Consider the following 27,522-nt stretch of genomic DNA (forward strand, 5'->3'; position numbering starts at 1 on the left):
CAGTAATATAGCACCCAAACAAATGCAAACGTGTTTTTAATAAAATGCTTTTATTCATTCATAATCTAACTCACATAACTCACATTCCCGAATGCCTCCCACCCCACTTAACAATTTTAGGAAGACTAAGGAAGGACTGAGGAAGTTGTCATCTGTTGTTGAAGCTCTGTGAGCTCGGTGACTTTGAGACCACTTGTTATCCCAAGTTATTTGAATCACCACCATTCAAATAGACAAAAAAGAGCTGACTGACAAGATTTAAGATGTGGCTCCATAAAAAAATGAATGAAAGAATGTGCAATTAAGTTTTTTTGTGCCTGAAAAATTTTCATCATCACCATTTCACTAATTCCCAGTTTTAGGTGCTCTGGGATATGTTCAGACACAATCAAGTTAATATGTGCTGGAAACCCAAAACTATTCTCTGAAGACATGTTGGCAGTGCACAAAATGTTGTAGCTACAAATCATTTCTAGCACTCACGAGTTGAGAAGTATAACATGAAATAGGTGAGTATTTAGATCTGTTCTGAAAGTTAATGCTCTCTCATCCTAGCGTTAATCCCGCATCAGCAGGGTCTGCTTGTTGGCACGCCCGTCTCCATTTGGTGGTTTGAACTAAATCTTTGAGGTGACGTTGCCATTAAATGCGACCGAGAATACTCCAACCTGTGTGTTGCTCCGCCTGCCGTCGGAGTGGGGGGGGGAGAACAAAGTAATGTAGCCAATTCATAGAAAGGGATTATTAGGAGGCATAGAAAATTTGGCCAGAATGCCAGGGTTACACCCCTACTCTTTTTGAGAAACACCCTGGGATTTTTAATGACCACAGAGAGTCAGGACCTCGGTTTTACATCTCATCCAAAAGACAGCGCTTGTTTACACTATAGTGTCCCCATCACTATACTGGGGCATTAAGACCCACATGGACTGTGGGGTGAGCACCCCCTGCTGACCTCACTAACACCTCTTCCAACAGCAACCTTAGTTTTTCCCAGGAGATCTCCCATCCAGGTACTGACCAGGCTCACACCTGCTTAGCTTCAGTGGGCTGCCAGTTGCGAGTTGCAGGGTGATATGGCTGCTGGCCACAATTAATTGTCCATAATATTGCTATTTTATTATTTCAAAGAAATGTTTGTTAAAAGAAAATTGGTGGCACTAGCAGGATTTGAACAGCCAACCTTTTGCTTAGAAGTCAGTCACTTAGACCATCATGCCACTCATATGACAAATGGTAAAACGGCCATACACATACAGTATCAAAAGACATTGTATAGTGTATACTATTCTTGTGTTGCAGTACATGAATATAATTACATCCTTATTAATTTCTTTAGATATGCGATTCCATATTATATTCCCTATTAATCACATTCTGAAAGTATGCTTGTTTACTCCGGTATTGAGCGTATTCGCAGAAAAGCTTAAAACTACCACTTTTTATACACGTTATTTCACATGTAGTTAAAGAGTTCGATGCTTAAAATGTTTAGGGAGAAATGGAATACTGGTGTGTATTTTTCTTTAAAGTACCGAGACCAGCCATATACAGTTTACAGCTTATGTTTATGTTCCAAAATTAATATCGTTTATGGCTTTCACACACGTTATGCTCCTATTCTTTTTATGCTCAGCTACTAAAATTTCCCTTCAGTGGTAAAATTCCATATAAATATTCAATACGAAAACGGGCACAGTAAAGACATTTAAATCTTTCTAAGACCGACCAACGCACCACGAGTGCCCCTATCAGTCAACCAATCGCGTACCGCGTTATGACGCGCGATGATGTAGCCAAATGCCTGTGGTACGTGTTTGTGCCGCACACTTTGAATGGCTGCATCTGTAGCTGCTATAAGACCTGCTATCACAATAGGCACTGCATAGGCACTGATAAAATGCATAAAATCCACAAGTGTTCAGTACACTTATAGTGTCTCCACTCACTGGGGGCAGGTCTCTGCTGCTTCCATTCCTCATCAGAGCCACTACAGCCTTTTTCACAGGAACAGAATAATCTATATGTAACCACTCAGATCAAGGCAAAAGATAAGAAGATGGTTTACATTTTTGGGTGGCGCAGCAAGCCCTCTCCAATTTTCCAAACAACTCAGATTTGATGGATACACCAGTTCTTTGTCCTTTTTGAGCTCTGTTTGTTTTTCAGAACTCATAACATTAAGTGTTCTGCTCTGCTGTTCTAGAGAGCTGGATATCTCTGGGTCACAGGTGGTAGCACCGACAACAGCCCTCTCACACTGCTGGGAAACATCATGAGCAGCCATTGATATTCTCATGTTACCTTCTATGTGTGCTAGGTGCTTCATAAGAAACCTGTCAACTCGCATTGGCAGAGTGTCATGATTCAGCACTGATTGTTTTAGGTTTTTTAAATCCGCCTCCACACTGGCTGAGCTTGCAGTGGAACCATTAAACCAGTCCAGAGTGGGAGATAACAAGCAAGCCTTGTGAGATGAGGAACAATCTCCTGTAGGAAATGCAGGTTATTTCTATCACCATTGTCCACAGCAAGCAACCTGCATTCTTCACAGATTTCTGTTACCCAATCTTTCAGTGTTGTCAAGCATGCATCAAGGGTACAGCTTTGCTCTTGGTCCCCTGCTACACCTATTCCTTCTAGAACTTCACCAGAAGAAAAAGCAACGTATCCTTCTGCTATTTTTTTCTTCAGAAATTGTTTGCTTTTCTCTGAAATGACAGGCCTTCCCAATTCATCACTCCATTCTGCCTCACTTATAGCTACAATAATAAGTGCCCTGATGAGTTGTTTTGCATCATCAAGAGACACAGAATGAATCAGCTGGGCTGTGCTCCTGATGTAAAATTCATGAGTCCTTTTTTTAAGACAATCCCACCTGCTTACCAATTTGATGCAGTGTGCTACATCCACTCTGATAAAACAAGATGGTAATTGTGATGACTCATTCCTCACCAACACACAAAAACTCTCATTTATGTAGCTCTTAAGGTCAGAATATGGTGTGAAAGCCTTCATATACTCCGGGATGTGATTGCATTGATGTCATGCCTCTCTGACAACATCTGAACTACTGGGACTTTCACTGCCTTCTCTCTGTGACCTGGTACTATCACTCCTTCAGATAAAAATATGTGCCCTGACATACCTTGAGGTCATTTCAGCTTTTTCATAAGGGAACCTGTAGCATCAAATGCCATAACAGCTGCTTTGGATTGTGTTTTATAAACTTGCATTTGTGACCTTGTCCAATAACGAATACAGAATTTTGAGAAGTCCAATATCATTTATACTGCCATAGTAAGGAGAAGAGTACTTCATGTGCTGGATGGAAAGAAGAGGATCCTTGTCAGAAACCTCCTGATCACTGCCTTCCTGCTTTGCCATGCACAACACTGACAAGTTGTGTAAGTGGCTTGGCTCTGGATCACCAACATCCATGAGCCTCAGAGCCTCAGAGGTACGCCGGGTGTACAGTTGAATTATGCCTTCGGACAATTCTGTTGAAATATATAAACGCAGGCATCCTGAGAGTCTCCTCTTTGACTGTCCTGTGTGAAGATCTGTCTTTGTGTTTTTGAGTTTACACTTCAGTGTCACAGGTTCATTACTTTCTGGTAAATGTTCACAACAAATGAACAGCTTTCCCTTGCATTCTGATCAACAGGCATAAATGTCTAAAAAGTTATGTGTTACTGAAGGGAAAACCTAGGCCTTCTTAAATACCCATGTATATGTGCATTTTTTTGGAACCAGATTGCCTCGTTGAGAATGTGTGTCCAGGTACCTTGTTTAAGGACCTTGTATTCCCGGCCCTCAGTGTACCTGCTGTCTCTGCACTGGTAAACGACACTCTCTGGCATGATTTCCTTCCATTGCTCAGCTGATAAGTTGACATCAAATTTCTCTAAGCTTCCTTGTTGTTCATTACTTTGTACTGAACTGGAGCTAGATGACTTCTCATCACTTCTGCTTTCTTCCTCTTTCGGTGTAGATATCTGCTGGCTCTCTACACACTCCAGGCCTAATTCCCACCACACATCACTTCTGTTTGCCTTCACAAATGTATAGAGAGCCTTGGCAGATATACCACCACCAAGCTGCTCACTCATTTCTTTCCACACCCTGTCTGAAGAAACTGCAATTATCCTCCTACTCAATACATTGTGTCGTCGTTCTGCAATGACTATCACAATTACTTCTTTGGGGACCTTTGGACACCTAGGCAACTGGGTTCAAAAACAAAAAAAGGGCATGAGATCACTTCACAGGAAAAAGCTTTTGTAAAAATATAACATTTTGCTATTACATCTTATACAAACTTCTCTTCTATAGCAATAGTACAAGTTGGACTGTTCCTATCTTCAATGCACTGTAGAACACTAATATTTCTGCTGTAAATGTTTCATATTCACTTAGTGGAATACGTGGAAGTATAGAAACCTTTTTTTGTGTAAAGATGTTGCTTATGTTGTGTAGCGGCAATGCTTGTTAATAAGACAGAGTTAAGCGTTGGTATGCTCCTAAAGGAGGCCCCATCTCACCCTCCATCTCTGTGGTGTAACCACAGAGAAAGAATTCATGCAAGTTGATTTAAGATGTTTTTCTTTTGATAAGAAGCAAGCTCCCAGACGGGGATGCAATTAGCTAAGCCTGGCTATCATGATCAATGGTCATCCACTGGCGCCTATCAGTCTAGGGAGTGCCGAATGGACATCTGGACTGCATTTCTAAGTGTCAAGAGTAAGTGACTTATATCTCACCTTGACCAACCAATCAGGGACTGGTAATACCACGTGGGTCTCCAATGCCCGCCAAACTCTCAACCAATCAGCACACATCTGGGTCTTGATCAAAAAGGGAGCGCAAGCTCAGTTCTGGGCTCTCCTTGGCCATTTTCGCGCATCCTCAGAGACAATCACGTGACAACTGCTGTTGTCTGCAAAAGGACTTGGACTTTGTTCTAAGCGCGAGGCCGAGGATCCCGTACGTACTCAGAATTCTACCAACGTGAATGCTCCGCTTGATCAACGGCAGCCTACAGTTGGACCCTCGTCGACAACCTGAATAGCTTATTCAGAAGCAGCGCTGGACCGGGAACGAACCAGTTTCTTCCCAGGCAAAAGAGTGACTTGTGAGGACTCGCGGTCACACTCTGTGCATAGAGACTTTCTACTAGCCAGCCGGACTGCTGGTAGATCCCCTCGGAGCAACAACTGCCCTGCGCGCCGCAGTCAGATTCCTCCGCCCGTCCTACTCCGAGCTGCACCTCGACTGGTTGGCCGGTAGCCAGAGGACGCCGACACAACGCCCATTGGACAACCGCTGCAACAGAGGCTGCAACAGAGCCTGTCAGCTGGTTTGGTGTTCGTGCCGGGAAATTCCAAATCCAAACACAGTGGATAAGTAAACCCCATGTTCTACATTGCGTCTCGAGAATTTAATTGTACCTCAACACAAGTTGTTATCAATTTAATTCATGAGTAATGTATTTACTTCCGAGTTTAGAGTAACAGTGGGTAATAACACTGAGTAGCGATTTGGTAACCGAACGATATATATTGACATATATTCTCTGTTGTGTATCTCTTTGTGTTTGCATCTCTTCGAGATTATATACCTTGTATAGTGATAACCCTCACAGTAAGGTCTGCCGCTCGTATCCAGGCAGACTAGTATATGTTTGGTGCACAGTTTATATTAATAAATGTATCTCGTGTATTGAACCCGTGTGTGTGCGTTGTTAGTTGTTCTGACGATTGATTTTCTAAAAGCCCCAACGAACAACCTCGTGATTACTGCTACAATTGATAATTGTCTCAGTAAGCCCATCAAACCACTACATTTACTGCCGTCCCTGGGTGGGCAGTTTAGAATGAAATGAGAATCAATCGCACAGAATAACTGATATTGCTGTGAGTTCAAGTTCAGCACAGCACCGCGGCTTCTATACGCGAATACCGGGTGTGCTGATAACTGCGTAAAGAAATCCCCCTGTTTTCTAGCGTTTAGTGTAACGTGTGCTGATTGGAAATCCATCTGCCCGGGTGTTTAGATTCCATACTGTATTTTGAAAAAAAAAAGAAAAAAGTAATACTCTTAAAGTTTCTCTGACGTAATGACAATGGCTGCTAAAATGTCTGAAGTGGAGTCGCTTATAAGTACTATTTCTAGCGACGACAATCCTGGTTACTGGAGCGGTATCGAAAAGTTGAACTTTGATGATATTGAGAAGCTGCAAATAGATTTAGTAGCTAAGGTAGCGAACCAGCTTAACACAGGAGGGTCCGTGAACGCAGTTCAGGTCCTATCGAGTTTCGCCTTAAATCTAGCTAAACAGCTGGAACTGTCTTTGTCCGAGCTGACAAAGTTTCAAAAGCTTCAGGGAAAGCTAGAAAGATATAAAGCGGAGCGAGTTGAGTTGTTGGATATAATCAGAGAAAAGAGAGTGAAAAATGAGGAAAGTGAAGACAGACTCAGGGAAGTTTTAGGTAAATTAGATGACCTGTCTGCTAGAGAAACTGCGGCTGAGGTAGCTAGGAGAGACCTGGAAGCGAGCTTGAAAGAAAAAGAAAAAGAAATTGAGCGTTTAAATGAGCTCAGCCAGGAAAGGCAAAAGGAGTTAGATGCTGCCGTACTGGAAGCAAAACAGGCTAGATTCCACTTGCATGCCAGCCCACCTAGCAGCCCGGAGCGCTCACCCAGCGCGCCGGGGGGAGGTTTCTCCCGGCCAGGGTCCGTGGTCGGATCGGCATGGGGGAGATCGCCGAGTCCTGCGCGAGACGCAAGGGCGATGCAATTCAGGCAGAGACCCCCTGCTCCTGATCACGGCCGTCCCCCTGCCCGCGGAGAAACCGTAAAAATTAACCTCCACTCCCTGAGGCAGTTAGCCAAAGATGTAGAAAGGTTTGACCCGTCAGTGTCAGGGAATAATGTGGAAACCTACATCGATGAGCTGAGACACACTTTGCAGTTTATGCCCGGAGCGTCCGAACAGGAAAAGGCTATGTTAGTAAGGAAAACTACTAGCCGAGCGGTCCACGAGTGGATGTCTAGACAAGGACCGGAGGTCTGTAATAGCTTTGAGGAGCTGTGTCAGGCAATGATCGGAGAATTTTCGGCTTTTATCGATCCCATAGCTGCCGTGGCCGCTGCGCACCATATTAAGCACGAAAAAGCTGAAGCCCCTCGCGACTATTATGAGAGGCTTAGGCGCACTTATTTTGCAGGGCGGAATGAAGAGGGTTGCGAAGAGAACGTGAATTTCAAAGGTTTATTCATTGCTAATCTGCATCCCTCAATCAGGAAAATGATTGTGATGCACACTGATGCAAAAGCGATGAAAATGGCTGACATTAGAAGGTTGGCTCAAAAAGCCTGGGGAGCTGAAGTCTCTGCTTCCTCAGAGCGAAAACCTGCTAAAACGGCCGTGTTCGCCACTAAAGCCAGCAGGGTTGACGACTCGCCTCAGCTCGAGGGAGCTGAGGTTCCTGAGCCCGCTAAGCCCCGGCGCAAAGTAGGCAGGCAGGACCGCACTAAGCGTCAGAGCCGCCGTGAGCGCTACAGGGAAGGCAAGGGCACAGGCAGAGCCTATCAGAAGGCTGGACGAAGGGAGTCGACTGCAACCCGCCTGGACAGGCTTGAACAAGCCCTGCTTGAGAGATCAGGACAGGGTAAACCTTCCGCACCGAATGCCGGAAGCGTGAATGAGCTTAGGGGGACCACGCCCCTTCTCACTGGAGGAGGCGGGGATCCATCCCAAACCCCTCCCTCAGTCTATCTGATTGGGTGGGAGGGTTCCTGCCTGGAAGAAGGCTGTGACTCTGAGTTGGGCGCTGACCCCGCCCCTGAAGTCAAAGAAAAGGCAGGCTTCCAACAATTCTTAGGGAATCTCAGCCAGAAAGGCAAAGCAAGGCGTATTTATATCAAGGTTTCTCTTGAAAACGTCTTAGATAGAGAAGCACTGATTGACACTGGGGCTGAAATTAGTTTGATGTCAGCCGATCTACTCAGCAAGCTCAAACGAGTAGCGAAAGGAAAAGGCATCAGACTTAAGGTAGAACCGTGTAAGATAGATATTTCCAGCTATACCCAGGATCATGCCAGGATCACACACCGAGTGTGGGTGGCACTTAGGTTCGGGCCAATGAACGTGGTGCATCCTGTTTACATCTCTAGGTTTAAAACAGAGCCACTACTCATTGGCCAAGACCTGCTTGACAGGCTGGAGCCTCTGGTGGACTGCCAGCGTGGAAAATTGTGGGCTCAGGTCAAAAACCCTAAGCCTGTCGTACAGCAAAAAGGGGGGTTCACTGGTTATGCTGTGATCACACAGTGCCCACTGAACACCATAGCTGAGTTGGAGGATCCTCCTGGTTCCTCTGGACGAGAAATAAATGTCTCTTCTTGCTTTCCAAAACTACAGGGAAGTCCTGCCCAGGCCAGCACTCCCACGGTCTCCCAACTACAGGAGCAGTGTTCCGAGCAGCTGCTTGACCCGCCAGGTAAAGCACACCCCTTTTTCATCCCTGAAGAAGAGTGGATCTCCCTGTCCGGTAATGAATGGGAGTCCTTTCTGTGCGCCCTGGTACCTCAGGGGGACCAGGACTACCACCCCATGGTGGTGGGAGGGGTCCAGGTGGCAGAAGTGCAGGTTGATGATGTAATTCTCAGCCTCAGCTCTGAGAAGTCCATAATCAGTGAAGTTCTGTTCGAGGACCTGTCGCGAAGCCGTCAGGTGACCCTGGTGACGCAATCACAGGTTCTGTGGTGGGCACCCCCACCTCATAGGTCTATTTGGAGCAAAGGAAGCTGTGCAGCTTCCATCTCCATCGGAAAAAGGAAGTTTGCTCACTACTTCCAGGTAGCACCTCAGCTGACCCATTCGGTCTGTATTGGTGCAGACCTGTTGGTTCGACTGGGCGCCCAACTGGACACAGTAAACAGTGTGCTGTGGACACGGGTGAACCCAGATGCCCACTCTCTAAGCGGCGACCCCGAGAACATTCGGTCAGGTCAGACGATTCCTCAGGCCTGCCAGGTAGTAAACGAATCGGACCTGATCGTTCCTGCGTCAACAGCAGGGTTTCCGGTACGCCTTGTCCTAAAGAAGGGACAGAGAATGGATGCTGAGATGGTTTTCTTCCAACCATCAGCTCAGTTTATCAGACTGAACCTAGCAGTCTGTGGTACCCCCAGACTGGAAAGGAATGGCCGAGCCACCTGCCTGTTGGTGCAAAACATAGCAAAACAAGATGTCAAAATCCCTGCTCGCACTGACATGGGACTGGTAATTGACAATGGTTTCTATGATTTCGAACTGGCCATCCCAGTACTGGGGCAGCTCCCTGGTCCCTTGGCCAGGGAGGGGGGAACCGAGCAGGTGTACTACACCTACCCCCGGCGGATGATTGCAATTATGCCAATAGAGGGATTCTGCAACCAGGAAGTGTGCAGAGTGGACCTTAGTGATAAGGATGAGATGCTTGTGTATACAGTACACGCAGGGGTCCAGACGGACCACTCAGCCGAGAGTGCGACCCGGGATACCGCCATGCCGTCAAAAGCGGGGTTCCTATAGCAGGTACAGGAACAGGTTGGTAAGGCAGATGCCCTGGAAACGGAAAGCCAGCGTCAGCAGCTGCGTCAGATCTTCCAGGATTTCCAGGAAGTGTTTGCACGGGATGCCTATGACTGCGGGGTGACGGATTTGCACACAGTGCGCATTCCTACGGCCCCTGGCGCCCGCCCAACCTATGTCAGGCAGTATCGCATTCCCCTCACGGCATACGAGTCCATAAAGCAGACGTTGGATGCTCTACTAGAGCGTCAGATCATAAGGGAGTGTAACTCCACTTATAACTCCCCACTGTGGCCGGTGCTGAAACCCGATGGTAAGTGGCGTCTGACCATTGACTACCGGCAGCTGAATAAACAGGTTCCTTTGTCACGATGGCCAATGATCTACCTAGATCAGGAGTTAGCCAAGGTGACAACAGCGAAATATTTCACCACAGTGGATGTGGCCAATGGGTTCTGGACCCTTAAGGTAGAACCGACAGACCAGTACAAACTGGCCTTTTCCTTTGGAAACAGGCAGTTCACCTGGAATCGATGCCCCTTTGGGTATTCCAACTCCCCAGCGGAGTTCAACATATTTCTGCACAAAGCCATGAGTGATGCAGCCGCCAGGGGCAACTTGGTCTATGTGGACGATATTCTGATGCGGAGTCAGACCTGGGAAGAACACATGGCCGAGATCAGGCATGTGTTGACCCAGCTCTCCCGTGCAGGGGCCAAACTGTCTCTGGCTAAGGGACAGTGGTGTAGGACCCAAGTGGAGTACGTGGGACTATTGGTTGGAGCCCAAGGCATACAGCCACAGTCCAGCAGAATCCAAGCTATCCAGAATATGAAGTCGCCCACTAACCTGTCTGAACTGCGCAGCTTTCTGGGAGTATGTAATTATTCACAACCGAGGCTGGAATGATGGTTTACTGGAGGAAGGTGAAGGGACACTCCCAGGTGAAGGGACCCGACAAAGACGGGAATGATGAGGCCGACCGGCTGGCTAAATCTGGCGCCTTAGAGGGTGAACCCTGGCAGTTCCAGCAGGAATGGCTACCCCCAGAAACCGTGGCTGAGGTCAAGGCGGTCACCCGAAGCAGGGCTAGACAGGATGTCGGAGCTGACCCTCAATCTGTAGTGCTTGGGTCACAGGGTTTTAACACCGATCTTGCGGAAATGCAGAAACAGGACCCAGCAATTGGGCTAATGTATCAGCATATCGCTGACCCAGTGCGTCAACCTCTTTCGGAGCAGGTGCTGAGCCAGTCTCCAGAGCTGAAGGAGCTGGCAGAGGTGAAAGACAACCTAAAAATTATAAAGGGGTTGTTGGTTTGTGTACCAGTTGCACAAGGTGTCCCAAAGTGGGTAGTTCCCCGCTGCCATCGGGGGGTCATGATCCAACACGCTCATGACGAGCCCTGTGGGGGTCACCGGGGAATCAAGGCCACATACGACACTATCCAGCAGGTGGCATTCTGGCCTCACATGGGCCAAGACATCGCTGCGTATGTAAAGGGGTGTCTGACGTGTAGCCAGTTCCAACCATCACGGCCCTTGCACCGTGCACCACTCCAGAAAAAGGGCATGACATTCCCCTGGTCCAATCTACAAATGGTTTGGGTGGGGCCGCTGGTGAGGTCATCCAGAGGGAACAAATATTTCCTCACGGTTACGTGTGCATTCACAAAATGGATTGAGTGCCTCCCAGCGCCCAACGACACGGCAGAGACAACTGCAGTGCTGTTGGTGAACCATGTGTTCAGTCGATGGGGACTCCCCCTGACCGTGGACTCGGATCGGGGAACCCATTTCACAGCTACAGTAATGGCAACCCTGTGGAATATGCTTGGGGTCAAGGCCCAGTTGCATATCTCCTACCACCCTCAATCCTCGGGCCAGGCAGAAAGGGCAAACCGAACGGTGGTTAGTATGCTCAAAAAGTTTGTCTCCACCAGCAGTAGGGACTGGGACATTAAGCTGCCCCTGGTTCTGATGGCCATCCGAGCCACGCCCCATTGCTCTACGGGGGTCCCACCTTTTGAGATGATGACAGGTCGGAAGATGACTCTTCCCCTACACTGTCTTTATGGGGTGGAGGACCTGAGCACGACGGGGGCTGCTACGGCCCATCAGTATGTGTCAGACCTGCGAGCACATCTGCAGGCAACCTTTGCTTTTGCCCAGAACAATCTAGGAAGGAGTGCAGAGGGTAGGAAAGCATACTATGACCGAAAGGCAGTTAACCAGGAACTCCAAGTAGGAGACAAGGTCCTGTACCTCCAATTTGCCAAACCCACAGGGGTGGCCCGGAAGTTCTTACCCAGTTGGACAGGACCCCACGAGATTGTCGATAAGGTATCACCGGTAGCTTATCGAATTCGGATTGAAAAAGGAAGACAATCTCTGGTCTTTAAGTGGGTGCATCGCAACCACCTCCGGTTGTATCGCCCACCTCAAATGGCGCCGGAGGACACAGAATAGGGTTAAAAGTCTAAACCCGATCAAGAGGGGGGTGCCCCTTTGTAGCTGCAGGTAGTTAGGTACTGTAGTGTAGGTCCTCCTAGGAAAATATATTCAAAATTATAGTGGAACTGTACCATGTGCCTCATCTGTGTTCCAGAATGGGAACCCTAAAACTGCCACGGCTGGTCCTGACAGTGCTGTGGATCGCCTCGACACAGCCCCTTGAAGTTGTGGAACCCGGTCCTCCTACCGGCATAGTCCTGCAGGACGCTCCCGGATTGTTGTTAACAAATTGCAGAACATATACTCAGCGAGTGTATGTGCGGCTGGACCCAGGTGATGTGTTTCGGAAGCACATCAACATGAACAGTAGGGTGTCCCATCATGGCAGGCAGTGGGCTAAGGATGCTGTATGGCATGCCCAGCTAGACACTATACACATGCTCTGCCAGCTGAGGAAGGCAACAGTCAGCCAGGAGGAGATGACAGGCCTCAGCCGCCCCAAAAGGTTCTTGGGGGGTCTGATTGCTGCGGCCTCCGCCGTGGGCTCGCTATTTTCAGCTGGTCTGTTTGCTGCTAACACTGTCACCCTGACCACCCTGAGAAGGCAGGTGTCTGGGTTACTTAAGGAAATGCCAGAAATTCAGGACAGGCTGTATCAACAGCAGCAGCGGCTGGAAAGCCTAGGGAAAACCTTACAGGGCACAATATTAGCAGTAAACCTTCATGCAGCAGTGTTAAATAACACCCTCCACACCGTGGGCAGGATTGTTGACGTGTTACAGTGGGATTATGCTTACGTGCAACAGGTCAGAATGTTGATGCAGGATTTGCTTAGGGAGCTTAGCGCCACGATAACTAGCCTAGCCATGGGACAGATTCCAACTTACTTGGTTCCACTGTCCTTAGTAGAAGAAGTACTTAGGACAACCACTTCTGAGATGGTGCAGCCATTACAGGTACATCTTGCATACAGTCTAGGCAGTGCCATTCCTATACATGTCAACCCCGAAGCCAAGGAAATAGGTTTCCTGTTGAACCTTCCCATCGTGAGTGGCAAGGATATCTATAGACTCAAGTCTATATCGAACGTTGGCTTCTGGAGGGGGGACATGCATGTGAAGTTGACCACCCCACCGCTCGTAGCTTACCAGGAGGATGATCCAAATTTGTATCTTGCTCCAAACCTGGAACTGTGTATGTCAACCAAGGATATCCACTGGGTATGTCCAAGTAAGCCTTTCCTTAGGGACACAACTCAGAGGTTGTGTGGTATCAGAAAGGGGGCTGCCACTGAAAAGTGTAAAGCCACAGTGACGAGCAAAAGAGAGGTTAACGAACCCCAGGTTGAGCAGGTGGGAAAGAAATGGCTGGTCAGCACACCACAGTTAATGGTTACAATAACATATGACAGGCATGATACAGCTACCGAAGTGCAGCTACCCAACCAAACAGTTTTTCTACAAGTTCCTGAAGGAGCGATAGTGCATCTCAACGATTTAGCACTGTATCACCTGGAGTCAGAACTGTATGAAACGGAACTCGAGATTGTGGACGCTTTCAGAGGACACAGCGTTGACTTGGATGAGAGAATCCAAGAGACAGTAAGTCTTGAGGGTGTACAGGTAGTCGAATTTGTTCTTAACGACACAAACTTAAAAACTACACTGGTAGGTCCCAAGCACAGTCGTTGTGGATCCTCTGGGGCGCTAGGAACAATAAACGTGGTCATCTTGACACTGCTGCTGGGTAGCTGGATCATGGCTGGGGTAATGTGTTGGATGCTGTTCTCTTGTATCAAAGCCTCGCGGGGTAGTTTGAATGAGACAAAGGGAGCAATGGTTTATCACCGAAATCAGGTAACCACTCCCAAACGTCTGCCTGCTGCAGAGCTATCCGATACTGATAGTGAATTGCCGGAAGTTTAAGGTCTAGAGCTAATGATGATGCCCAATGCCTCATTCCTAGGTACCTTATAACTGAGAGCAGGTATGCGCAATGTTCTTTCCAACACTATTTCCTGTACAAATTCTCGAGAGGTAATGTGAATATTGGGTGGTAGAATCCACCGTGGTACAACAAACATCACTTAACTCTGTTTTTGTTTTGAAGGCAACAACGCCTCAAGACCTCGTGACCTTCAAAAAGGGGGGATATGTAGCGGCAATGCTTGTTAATAAGACAGAGTTAAGCGTTGGTATGCTCCTAAAGGAGGCCCCATCTCACCCTCCATCTCTGTGGTGCAACCACAGAAAAAGAATTCATGCAAGTTGATTTAAGATGTTTTTCTTTTGATAAGAAGCAAGCTCCCAGACGGGGATGCAATTAGCTAAGCCTGGCTATCATGATCAATGGTCATCCACTGGCGCCTATCAGTCTAGGGAGTGCCGAATGGACATCTGGACTGCATTTCTAAGTGTCAAGAGTAAGTGACTTATATCTCACCTTGACCAACCAATCAGGGACTGGTAATACCACGTGGGTCTCCAATGCCCGCCAAACTCTCAACCAATCAGCACACATCTGGGTCTTGATCAAAAAGGGAGCGCAAGCTCAGTTCTGGGCTCTCCTTGGCCATTTTCGCGCATCCTCAGAGACAATCACGTGACAACTGCTGTTGTCTGCAAAAGGACTTGGACTTTGTTCTAAGCGCGAGGCCGAGGATCCCGTACGTACTCAGAATTCTACCAACGTGAATGCTCCGCTTGATCAACGGCAGCCTACAGTTGGACCCTCGTCGACAACCTGAATAGCTTATTCAGAAGCAGCGCTGGACCGGGAACGAACCAGTTTCTTCCCAGGCAAAAGAGTGACTTGTGAGGACTCGCGGTCACACCCTGTGCATAGAGACTTTCTACTAGCCAGCCGGACTGCTGGTAGATCCCCTCGGAGCAACGACTGCCCTGCGCGCCGCAGTCAGATTCCTCCGCCCGTCCTACTCCGAGCTGCACCTCGACTGGTTGGCCGGTAGCCAGAGGACGCCGACACAACGCCCATTGGACAACCGCTGCAACAGAGGCTGCAACAGAGCCTGTCAGCTGGTTTGGTGTTCGTGCCGGGAAATTCCAAATCCAAACACAGTGGATAAGTAAACCCCATGTTCTACATTGCGTCTCGAGAATTTAATTGTACCTCAACACAAGTTGTTATCAATTTAATTAATGAGTAATGTATTTACTTCCGAGTTTAGAGTAACAGTGGGTAATAACACTGAGTAGCGATTTGGTAACCGAACGATATATATTGACATATATTCTCTGTTGTGTATCTCTTTGTGTTTGCATCTCTTCGAGATTATATACCTTGTATAGTGATAACCCTCACAGTAAGGTCTGCCGCTCGTATCCAGGCAGACTAGTATATGTTTGGTGCACAGTTTATATTAATAAATGTATCTCGTGTATTGAACCCGTGTGTGTGCGTTGTTAGTTGTTCTGACGATTGATTTTCTAAAAGCCCCAACGAACAACCTCGTGATTACTGCTACAATTGATAATTGTCTCAGTAAACCCATCAAACCACTACAGTTGGTTATACAGGTTTCAGGATTATATAGAGTGCTATTATCATTGATGTTTTAAATGTGATTTTATAGTTTGCAGTTACTCTGTTATGCATGTATACATTGATTCTTTGTTACCTTTGCAGTCCTGCAGCACTTGGGTATACACTTTTGTCAGGTTATGTCTGGCAGCACAGCCTAAATGTTAATACTGTTAAGTTCCTACCCTCCTAACAGTGCCTGTAGGTGATTGTTACGTCCCAGTGTGTTCTGTGTTTTTTTTCTGTTATGTCCACACTGCTGACCCTTAATTGTTCTCCCTTCCCCATTGGCCCACCATTACACCACACTTTCAGTATGACGTCATCATCAATTAGCTCTCAGCCAATCAGAACACATCTTATTCAGCATATAACATGGAGGTTTTCAGCAAGGACAGGCCTTTCATTTGACTTTGGTCCCGTTTGGTTTTGGTTATTGCTTCGGCTTCGTTGGTTTGTTTTGTTTTGCTTTGTGTGTGTGTATTTTCGTATCGCTTCGGCTTTGTTGTTTTATTGGTTTTCTGTTAGTTTCTTTATACTTTTGTTTGTTTGTCTGTTTATCCTTGTTTTGCCATTACCTTGCCCTAACGTGTTATATGTTCAACTTTTGTGTTCTTTGTACCCTGTTCCTGTTGATTACTCTCGTTTTCCCTTATTTGTACTCCTGGTTCATTTGTGTTTTTGTATGAACTTTTGTGTATAAGGTTAGTTTAGGTTGTTGGGTACACTTTACACACTTAGTTGACTTTGTATTATTGACACTAGTTAAGTACGGGTGAGTGCCATTTGTCTTGTATGATTTTGGGTAGTGAGTGGAGGTTAGTTAGGGTGTTGAAGATGCCGAAGACCGTGTGTTTCGGGTTTTCTTTTGTAGTTAGGTTAGCTTTCCCTCACTGTCCTAGCCAGCTCCATTTTGTTTGTTATTTTCTTTTCTTTGGCACCACTCTACTTCCTTACCCTTGTTATCACGCTTCCTAGTCCCTCACTAAAACCCACCTGCTTCCAAAAGAATTATCCTAAATTTTACACTCCGATACCCCTAGACACTTGGGGTCGTAACAGTGATGAATCCTGGAATGAAGGGCAAATATATAGAATGAGTATTATGGTGCAATAACATACATTGTTTAAAATACAAAAAACAAATCCTGTGCTCACACCGACTTTCATAACCAAACAATGTGTAAAATGTTTAACAATGTTAGAATAACAATGAACAATACAGAGCTTTAATCCAGTACATTTCCCTGATCTCTCAAGTTGTGGTAACAGTGTAACACACCAGATGATGCAATTTTATACCAACTCAGTACTTCCTAAATATACTTTGTTTTGTGAGGGTATAAGTTAATAAAGCTCACAAAACTCATTTTATCCTGTTCTTTGCTCTGTGAAGGCAGACCTTAATCTATTGTCAAATGGTTAACTCTACTACATTTACTATAATAGTGGAATCACTGGTTTCGTGCCTGCTGCTTCTGGGACATGATACAAACAATGTAAACTGTGAGAATATTCCCAAAGATGCTCAGAACTTCAAAGAGGCAGGTACTTCAATGTACATTATAAATCCCTCTCCCCCTCTACAGGTAACGGAATAGAACAATAGAAAAGCAACAGCTCCTTAATAAACTATTGCATGCAGTAGGTCTGATATCTACTTTCATAAACAATTAACATTCAAAAATCACTAATATGTAGTGTAGTACATGGAATTTAAATGCTAAAGGTTTAAAAAAATCAAACAATTGATGAGTAGTTTAAATCCCCAGAAAGAAATAAGAATGAATACAAAACACCGCATAATGCTTAGAACTGAAATCTCAAACAACAAAATGTGGCAAGCTTAACACTACTCTTTTGTTGGCTTTGTGACGTCAACCTTTAATCTTAGCATTAATTTGATGGCCAAATCCCTTGCTAGACCCGTGGCCCAGGTATTATGGAAAATGTGTAATGCAAAGTATAGAGAAGTCCGATTAACACACAAAAATGTAACAAAATCTATAATTTCACCAAACCTGGCTTTAAATGGGCTTCTTCCCAATTTTCACGTGATTAATAAAAATATCCTTTCATTTATATAGTGCTTCTCTGGAAACCCCAGTGAAAGCACTCTACAGGTAATGGGGACTTCCTTCCACCACGTAAATTAAAATAACTAAGTTTTTTACATTGTTACGGATTACAGTTTATGTGCACATCAAAAAATTGGTATATATGTACTTTCAATGGCACAAACCAGCACAAACGTAGCACTAATGAATAAGGTGGGTTTTATCGTTTGTGCTGCCTGTAGGGGGGGAAACTTCATGGAGCTCCAAGCATTTCGTTGATCCGATCACATATTCGTTTCGAATCATACAAAGTAAGTTTTGAGAATTTCTGATTCACCATGCCTTTCACATGTTCATAAATGATATTAATTTGGAATTAACTGAATATAGCTGGTTTTGGTAGTTTAAATAAAAAATACACACCAGTATTCCACTTTCTTCCTAAACAGTTTAAGCATCAAAGCCTTGCATTCGGTTACAATCTGTGGTTATTTTGGAAATGTTTTTTCGTACTCCTTCTGACTATATTAAGTTTATATACTTTGTGAAAAGTTATAATGTTTTAACCTTTTATGCGAATACCTACGCTCGTTACTGCAGTAAAAAATGCATACTTTTTAGAATTTGATTAATAGGGAATATAATATGGAATCACATATCTGAATAAATTAATAAGGATACAATTATATTCCTATACTGTAGCTCAAATTATTGAATTTGTTGGTGTTTCTAAATATCACACAATGTTCAAAGTTAAATGATTAACCTTTTCCATGAATACTTGTGCTGATTATCACAGTAAAAGAAATGCATACTTTTTAGAATTTAATTATTAGGGAATATAATATGGAATCGCGTATTAAAAGAAATTAATTACTATATTAATTTAAGGATCTAAATATATGTATTTATATAGCTGGTAATATTACTGCAATCCACTTTCTTTGTTAACACATTTATTTTTAATTTGACTCATTCACGCATGATCAATTGTGAGAGAGTGATAGATGGAGACAAGATGGAGGTTTTTTGTCAAAACAACATTCCCCAGAATGCAGTGGGAAATAATGTACCACCCTCAGTCACCTGACCATCTGATGCACTGTATCAGAGAGAATGACGGATGGATTAGCCCATTAAGAGTGAGTTCATAAAGCCAGAATTACGTACTATCCCTACATCTACGAAACACCCGATCCTGTATTCTTCACACCTGAAACTGAGTCACCTCCTGACTGAGAAAGCTTTAAAGAACTTTATATTTTTATTTTCAACAAAAAGTAAATATGACGTTTACATTGGCATTTTACTCCTGATGGTAACTGTAACAAATTGTCACGTTTCACATCCTTGCCACACAATCATAACGTGCTCATCCAATCTAAGCTTTGATGTTTTTTTTATTTTGAAACCATGATCTTAACATGCAGGTGAGAAGTAGAGTTAAAAGCTTCAGATTTAAAAGGTTATTAATAATATCTTCAGTGTCACGTTAACATTGGAATGTTCTTCCAATTGTAAAAAGAGGTGATAAACATGTCTCCTCTTTAAATTTTCAATTTGCAGACTGTTCAAGGTCATTTATTATGAATAATATCTTCCATATCGCATTAAAATTGGAATGCTTTCCTAAGATGTTAATCCGCCTATTTTTTAACCGATGTATCCGGGACAGGTAACAGTTTTACCCCTCCCCCTTCCCTCTGTCTATCTGACCTCTTCCCATTTTTAAACCATTCTGTGCCCAAATCGCAGTGGGTGAGAAAAAGTAGGAAAAGACAGAAAAAAGTGAATCCTGTTTTTTTTATGGTCAGAAGGATTCAACTGATGCATAAAAAATACAGATGCAGCCATTCAAAACGAGCGATGTACACTGCGGTACAGCGCGGTGGGTGTCACAGTATAAGACATCATATCACGTCATACCTACTGCATACTGCATGCAAATTAGATTATGTTAATAGTATATGGAATCACCTTGTAAAACCACCAGGTGGAGCTAATAAATACCTCTCATGTACAGCGTTTGAGCTGTCACCAGAAAACACCCGCTTTTGAATCCTGATCACTGCTGAGGGACAATCTTTATTCAAATAAGAATTTAAGTTGTATACTCTTTAGACTTTTAACTTTAAACTGTGTATTACAGCATGTTAATCATTAAACATTAAAAAGTTGGTATATTTTATAAAGGCAAGAATGCTTAGTTGGACAAAAGTACACAACCTACCACCTTTATCATAAATATTTTAATTATGCAGAAATATTTATGCATCATTTATGATATTACTAATAGTATTAATAATGAATGACCTTGGACAAGCTGTAAGCTCAAAGTATTACCCTGGTCCACTTTCTTTATAACCATCTCTGTAAACGAAAATACTTTATTTTTTCATTGACAATAAGTAACTCCACAGCATTTCGTTGATCCGATCAAGTATTCGCTTCCAATCATACAAAGTAAGTTTTGAGCATCTCCGATTCACCATGCCTTTCACATGCTCATAAACGATATTAATTTAGGAAAATAAACATATTATGTAAACTGTATATGGCTGGTATTGGTATTTTAAAGAAAAAAATACACACCGGTATTTCACTTTCTCCTTAAACATTTTAAGCATCAAAGTCTTACATGTGGTTATTTTGGAAACGTTTTTACATGCTCCTTCTGAACATATTAAGTTTATATACTTTGTGAAAAGTGATAATGTTTTAACCTTTTCTGTGAATTCACTCATTACTGCAGTAAAAAATGCATACTTTTTAGAATTTGATTAACAGGGAATATAATATGGAATCGAGTATCTAAACAAATTAATAATGATATAATTATATTCATGTGCTGTCTGGTGGAATAAACTGAAAAGTTAGTTAATGTGACAAGGTATTAATAATGTAGCACGTTCAGGCTCACACCCTTCCAGCTGGGGAATGGAACCCAGGTCTCTAGCATTGCTCAACAGGGAAGCAGCCAGTCAAGCTACAGTGAGATCTGCCCTTATCACTCAGAGTGATGACACTGGGACTGATCTATGATCTGTGATGTGGTTGAATTGTGTGAATTGTGGTGCTCTAGAAGACTAGCTGGTGTCTGTGTGGTTCGGACCAACTGGCTTTGCTGAAAAATAAATAGATTCGGTTTAACAACCCTTAAGCATACTGTAGTTTTTTTTAACACAACTTTATCAGTGAATAGACCACCAGCACTTTTCCTCCCCCCTACATTCTCAGAGTTGAATAGGCGGGTCTTCCATTGAAAGACAGTCCCCCTTCCCCCCACGCACAGGACAGACAAATGTTTTCACTGACTTTTATTTGACTAGCTATTCAGAGGGAAAGGCGGTGACGTCACCGTGCTTGCAAGCATGTTATTTAGATATGTGATTCTATATTATTTCCCCTGTTAATCAAATTCTAAAATTAAGGCTAGCCTTAGGACAGCACTGCTAGAGCACCACAACTTCTTAATACTCGTTGTTCCAAACTGTAGTTTGAGTCTTTGTGTGAGCTGTAAGTTCTTTTTACTTCTTAATTAAACATTTGAAACACTTTAATTTTGTAAACTTAACACGCATTCCATACAGAAATAAAATAAGATTTTCTAAAGGTGTTAAGCAGATTAGCAGATTACTGACAAAATAGCGCACCGTCCACCACTACCCACTGATATAACTTTAATAGAAACAAGATCTAATACCTGGTGCAGTTCTTACAAAAAAACTTTTTTTAATTATTCGAATCCCAGGTGTGAGTTCATAAAGCCTGAATTACGTACTATGCTTATGTTTGCGAAACACCTGATCATCTACTGTAAAGCTTTCAGTGCCTTGTGTATATTCTAATCGCAGTGGGGGCAGGGTGTATGGGGACAGGTTTAGGATGAAATTGAATTGGGGATCTGTTTTCTTCACACCTGAAACACTGTTTTCTCTGAAACCATTTTCTTCCTTGTTTAACTGTTTAATGGTGGTATAAAAAATAAATCTAAATGGTGAGAAAGCTATGCTTAAAGTTAATTAAGGGACATAGAAGACAAAGATAACAATTTACATTGCATTGTCAGATTGTGAATATATAAAAGCATTTAATTAAACACGTGTTTGCAATTTTAATCAAAATGGGGGTAATGGGGTTAGACCATTAGACATGTGTAGTGGTTTTATGATTTTACTGAGATAATTATTAATTGTAGCAGTAATCATGAGGTGGTTCATTGTGGCTTTTAGAAAATCAATTGTCAGAACAACTAACAATGCACACACACGGATTCAATACACGAGATACAAACATATACCAGTCTGCCTGGATACAAGCGGCAGACCTTACTCTGAGGGTTATCAATATACAAGGTATATAATCTTAAAGAGATGCAAACACAAAGAGATACACAACAGAGAATATACTTCAATATATCATTCGGCTATACCAAATCCCTAATCAGTGTTATTACCCACTGTTACACTAGACTCGGAAGTAAATACATTACTCATGAATTAAATTGATAACAAATTGTGTTGAGGTAACAATTAAATTCTCAAGACACAATGTGGAACATGGGGTTTACTTATCCACTGTATGGATTCTGATTTTGCGGCACGAACACCAAACCAGCTGACAGGCTCTGTTGCAACCTCTGTTTCAGCAGTCGTCCAATAGGTGTCCATCTAGGCGCCCTCTGGCTACAGGCCAACCAGTCAAGGTGCAGCTTGGAATAGGACGGGCAGAGGAATCTAACTGCGGCGCGCAGGGCAATAGTTGCTCCTAGGGATCTACCAGCAGTCCGGCTGACTAGTAGAAAGTCTCTATGCACAGAGTGTGACCGCGGGTCCTCGCAAGTCACTCTTTCGCATGGGAAGAAACTGGTTCGTTCCCCGTCCAGCGCTGCTTCTGAATAAGCTATTCAGGTTGTCGACGAGGGTCCAACTGTAGGCTGCCGTTGATCAAGTGGAGCATTCACGTTGGTCGTTGCAGAATTCTTGAGTACATACGGGATCCTCGGCCTCACGCTTAGAACAAAGTCCAAGTCCCAGTGCAGACAACAGCGATTGTCACGTGATTGTCTCTGAGGGTGCGCGAAAAATGGCCAAGGAGAGCCCCGGCCTGAGCTTGCACTACCTTTTTGACCAAGACACAGATGTGTGCTGATTGGTTGAGAGTTTGGCGGGCATGGGAGACCAACGTGGAGTTACCACGCCCTGCCAGTCCCTGATTGGTTGATCAAGGTGAGAGATGAGTCACTTACTCCTGACACTTAGGAATGCAGTCCAGATGTCCATCTGGCACTCCCTAGACAGATAGGCGCCAATGGATGACCATTGATCATGATAGCCAGGCTTAGCTAAGTGCATTCCCATTTGGGAATAAAAACCAAACAGGACAGGGCTGCCCTGTCTCTCGCACACCTGAAGAAGGCTCCACGGCCGAAACGTTGTGTTCTCTTTCTTCTTTTCTTCAGCATGGAATAAACCTATTACTTGTTCCTTTGCAGCCTACGCATGCTGACGCAGCTACCCACCTGAACTAGTGTCCATAATAATTGTTATTTTAGTTTTTCAAAGAAATGTTTATTTGTTAAAAGAAAACTAATGGCGACACCTGGGGTCGAAGCCGGACCTCAGGTTTATGAGGCACAAGCTTTAGCCATCACTCCACAGACACGTGGAAATCAGTGAAACAGCCATACACATATCAATAGAAAGTCTTATACTACTGTTGAGCTACAGTATATGAATATAATTATATCATTATTAATTTCTTTAGATACACAATTCCATATTATATTCCCTATTAATCAAATTCTAAAAGTATGCTTTTGTTTTGTCCGATAATGAGTGTATTCGCAGAAAAGGTTAAAACATTATAACTTTTCACAAAGTATATAAACTTTATATGGTCAGAAGGAGCACGTAAAATCGTTTCCGAAATAACCACATGTAAGACTTTGATGCTTAAAATGTTTAGGGAGAAAGTGGAATACTGGTGTGAATTTTTTCTTGAAAGTACCAATACCAGCCATATACAGTTTACATGATGTGTTTATGTTCCTAAATTAATATAGTTTATGATCATGAGACGCGTTAAGCTCCTTTTCTTTGTATGCTCAGCTACTAATATTTCCCTTTAGTTGTAAAATTGCATATAAATATTCAATACTAAGTGGATTAAAACGTGCACAGTGAAGAGATTAAATGATTAAATCTTTTCACTACTGACCATTGCACTACGAGTGCCATTGTCGGTCCTTTTGGCCAGCCAATCACGTACCGTGGTATGACGTAGGTAGTTGCGTGTGGTACGGGTTTGTACCACACACTTTGCATCTGTATAGCATAATGCCTTCTTGCGTTATGAAGTTACTTGTGCCTGGGAACCGCTTTAGTTTCCCGGAGATTGCTCATAAACTATATTAATTTAGGGACATAAACATATTATGTAAACTGTATATGGCTGGTATTGGTAAAAATACACACCAGTATTCCACTTTCCTCCTAAACATTTTAAACGTCAAAGTGTTGCATTCTGTTACAATCTGTAACAAAATTATGTGCTCTTTCTGACTATACTAAGTCTATATACTTACGCTCGTTATCGCAGTAAAAAAAATGCATAATATACTGTAGCTCAAATCCAACTTAACTAAAAATTAGACACAAGAAAAGTATTATTGGACAATGTTGTGAGGCTCTGGCAGAATTTTATCTGGCAAAAATATGTCAACATATTTACTAAAACTATCCATCTCAGTATTTATGCATAATTAAAATATGTATGATGAAGGTGGAACGTTGTGTACTTTTGTCCATCTGAGTAATCTTGCTTTTATAAAATATACCAACTTTTTCATGTTTAACGTTTAACATGCTGTAATATTTTAAAATGATTAAAAGTCTAAACAGTATACAACTTGAATTCTTATCTCTGTTAATATAACTATCAAGTGGTATTAAATAAATACAAATTTTTGTATAGATTACACTTTCCTAAAATGTATGAAAAAAATAAAAACAATTACAGTCTAATCTTTCTATGTGTGATCCCATGAGGAAGTACAATACGCTCCTGCTTTGTTTAACGATGGTATGAAAAATAAACCTAAATGGTGAGAAAGCTATGCTTAAATTTAATTAAGGGACTTAATTAAACACACGTTTGTGATTTTAATCAAAATGGGGGTAATGGGGATTCTCTACTATAAATGCCCCAAAATAAGTTCACAGTAATAAATGACGTGTTCTAAATTGACCTTTTTATTAGGTGATAGACAAAAAGCAGGGCAATGACTTTCTCTGCAAGCTAGTCAAAGAAGTAAGTAGGCGACTCAAAGCTCAAATCCCAGCAGCAACAATAATTAATACAGTGTGTATTCTCCTGTCACGGTACAAAATAGAACAATGCACTGTACATAACGTGGTTATGTATCGGGAATGTTTGCAAATGTTGCAAATTGTGCAGTATATGCTTTTGGGAACACATTTGTTTTCGAGCAGGTAATTGCTCACTTCTGCTGCCGTAGAGTGTTTTGGAATCTACACGCTCTCCCCGCATTGTTATCGACAATGAAAATGTCTCTGGAATAGGCATACTGTATAAATGATAAAGCGGAGGCTATGGAGAAAAAAAAATAGCTATGGGAGCACATCAGTTACGGAAAGCAACCATAGCTCTGGAGCGTCGAATACATATCCTACAGTGTGAACTGTACTCTTAAAGGGCTAATCCATCTTTCATTCTCTCTGATACAGTGCATCAGATGGTCGGGTGACTGAGGGTGGTACATTATTTCCCACTGCATTCTTGGGAATGTTGTTTTGACAACCTCCATCTTGTCTCCATCTATCACTCTCTTACAATTGATCATGCGTGAATGAGTCAAATGAAAAATAAAACATGTTTACAAAGAAAGTGGATTACAGTAATACTACCAGCTATATAAATACATATATTTAGACCCTTAAATAAATATCGTAATTTCCTTACACAATTCCTTATTTTATTCCCTATTAATCAAATTCTAAAAAGTATGTGTAATTTTACTGTAATAACGAGTGTAGGTATTCGCAGAAAAGGTTAAAACAATATAACTTTTTACAAAGTATATAAACTTAATATAGTCAAAAGGAGCACGTAAAAACTTTTCCAAAATAACCACAGCATGTAACCAAATGAAACGCTTTGATGCTTAAAATGTTTAGAAATAAAGTGTAATACTGGTGTGTATTTTTTATTTAAACTACTAATATTAGCCATATACAGTTTACATAATATGTTTATGTTCCTAAATTAATATCGTTTATGACCTTCAGATGCGTTATGCTTCCTCTTCATTTTATGCTCAGCTACTAACATTTCTCTTTAGTTTTAAAATTCCATATACATATTCAATACTAACCAGTTGAAAATATGCATAATAAAGAGATTAAATGATTAAATTGTTTCACTAACAAGCCATGCTCCACAAGTGCCCCTGTTACACTGCAGTGAACTGTGGGTTATTTAGTGCGTTACAGGGTTTTACCGTGCATTTTAAATGGCTGCATCTGTACTACTAGGACATGCACTACATTATTTTTATGAGAACCAAAGTAGAAATCATGCAACTCTAAAACAACTGTACAGAACTCACCAAACTTTGGATACAAGAAGTTGTTAGTTTTGGGCATCACTGCATAAACACCATGTTGTTTAATTAAATCCTTGAAAAGGTTAATAACCATACTGCCCACAGCACCTATAAGTTGTACATATAGTTCTTTAGCAATGTATTTTTCTAAAGAGACACCTGTATTATCAAAAGTGAAATGTTGATGGCTTCAAAAATAATTTTTACATTTAACCACATCATGATTCCACAGAAAAATATTTTCATGCAATATTTTCACCCAAAATATCCTTACTACAGGAGGATACTTTAAACTTGTGTTCAGATTTTTTAATGGGCAGATTCATAAAAGAATGAAACAAATCACTTTAGAAGTACATGTATTGTTTTGAAATAACTTCACTGGTTACCTGTATTATCTAGGATAGATTTCTAAAGTTTTAAAGTTCTTTTCCTTGTTTTTAAAGCTCTAAATGTCCTAGCACCTATGTGCCTTACTGAATGTCTGTCTTTATATGTTCCTATACATGACCTGACATCTGCAAATACTGGTCTTCTACAAATAACAACAAGTGAAATACAGAAAGAGGGGAGAGGCTGCTTTTTGTTTTTATGCTTCTAAATTATGGAACTCACTACCACTTTTAGGCAGTCAGGCTTGGTATATTGTTTTAAAAAAACATCTGAAAACATATCTTTTTAATGTATCTTTTAGTCAAAATGGTTCTTTGATCTTTTTATTTATCTTTCTTTTTTATCTTTTATTTTTCTTATTTTATTACAACTTTCCTCATTTCTATTTATTTTTTTTCAAGCATGAACTGACATTCATGTTGCTTTACTGTATTACTGTGTTTTCCTTTACAGCTGAAAGTATCTCTCTTAATTTTAAGATTTTATTTTTACGCTTGGTTTGTAAAGCACTTTGAGTTGCTAATTGTATGAAATGTGCTCTATAAATAAACTTTTATTATTATTATTATTATTATTATTATTATTACATATGAAGAGTATCTCACCTTTCAGCTACATTCTTGGCTGTTTGCAGGAAGCGGGCATGGTCATTTTCTTTTAGGCTGTGCTCTGCCTGAATGATGAGTGCACTTGAACGTTCCAGACACTGACGGCAGTTGGCAATCTGCTGTGCCAGTTTACGGAGCTTCATCACCTTACAAAGTAAATGAAACAGAAAGAAGGAATCAGAAGGAGGCAAAAAATATGTTCCAAAATTAAAATAATTTCCCCAATTCCATTCCTTTATCAAACCATTAATAATTATCCTCTAAA

General features: G+C 42.4%; 1 protein-coding gene across 1 annotated transcript in view; it reads right to left on the reverse strand.

The window, feature by feature from the left end:
• The window catches only part of LOC148828490 (E3 ubiquitin-protein ligase MID2-like), a 179,883-nt gene that overhangs the window by 16,262 nt on the left and 136,099 nt on the right, over positions 1-27,522 (reverse strand). Inside the window, exon 3 of the mRNA XM_088926039.1 lies at positions 27,255-27,403. Coding sequence (XP_088782165.1) covers positions 27,255-27,403 — 149 coding nt within the window. The remainder of the gene's footprint in view (positions 1-27,254; positions 27,404-27,522) is intronic.

Source organism: Atractosteus spatula, chromosome 9 (genome assembly GCF_055471065.1).
Source record: "Atractosteus spatula isolate fAtrSpa1 chromosome 9, fAtrSpa1.hap1, whole genome shotgun sequence".
Classification (NCBI taxonomy): Eukaryota; Metazoa; Chordata; class Actinopteri; order Semionotiformes; family Lepisosteidae; genus Atractosteus; species Atractosteus spatula.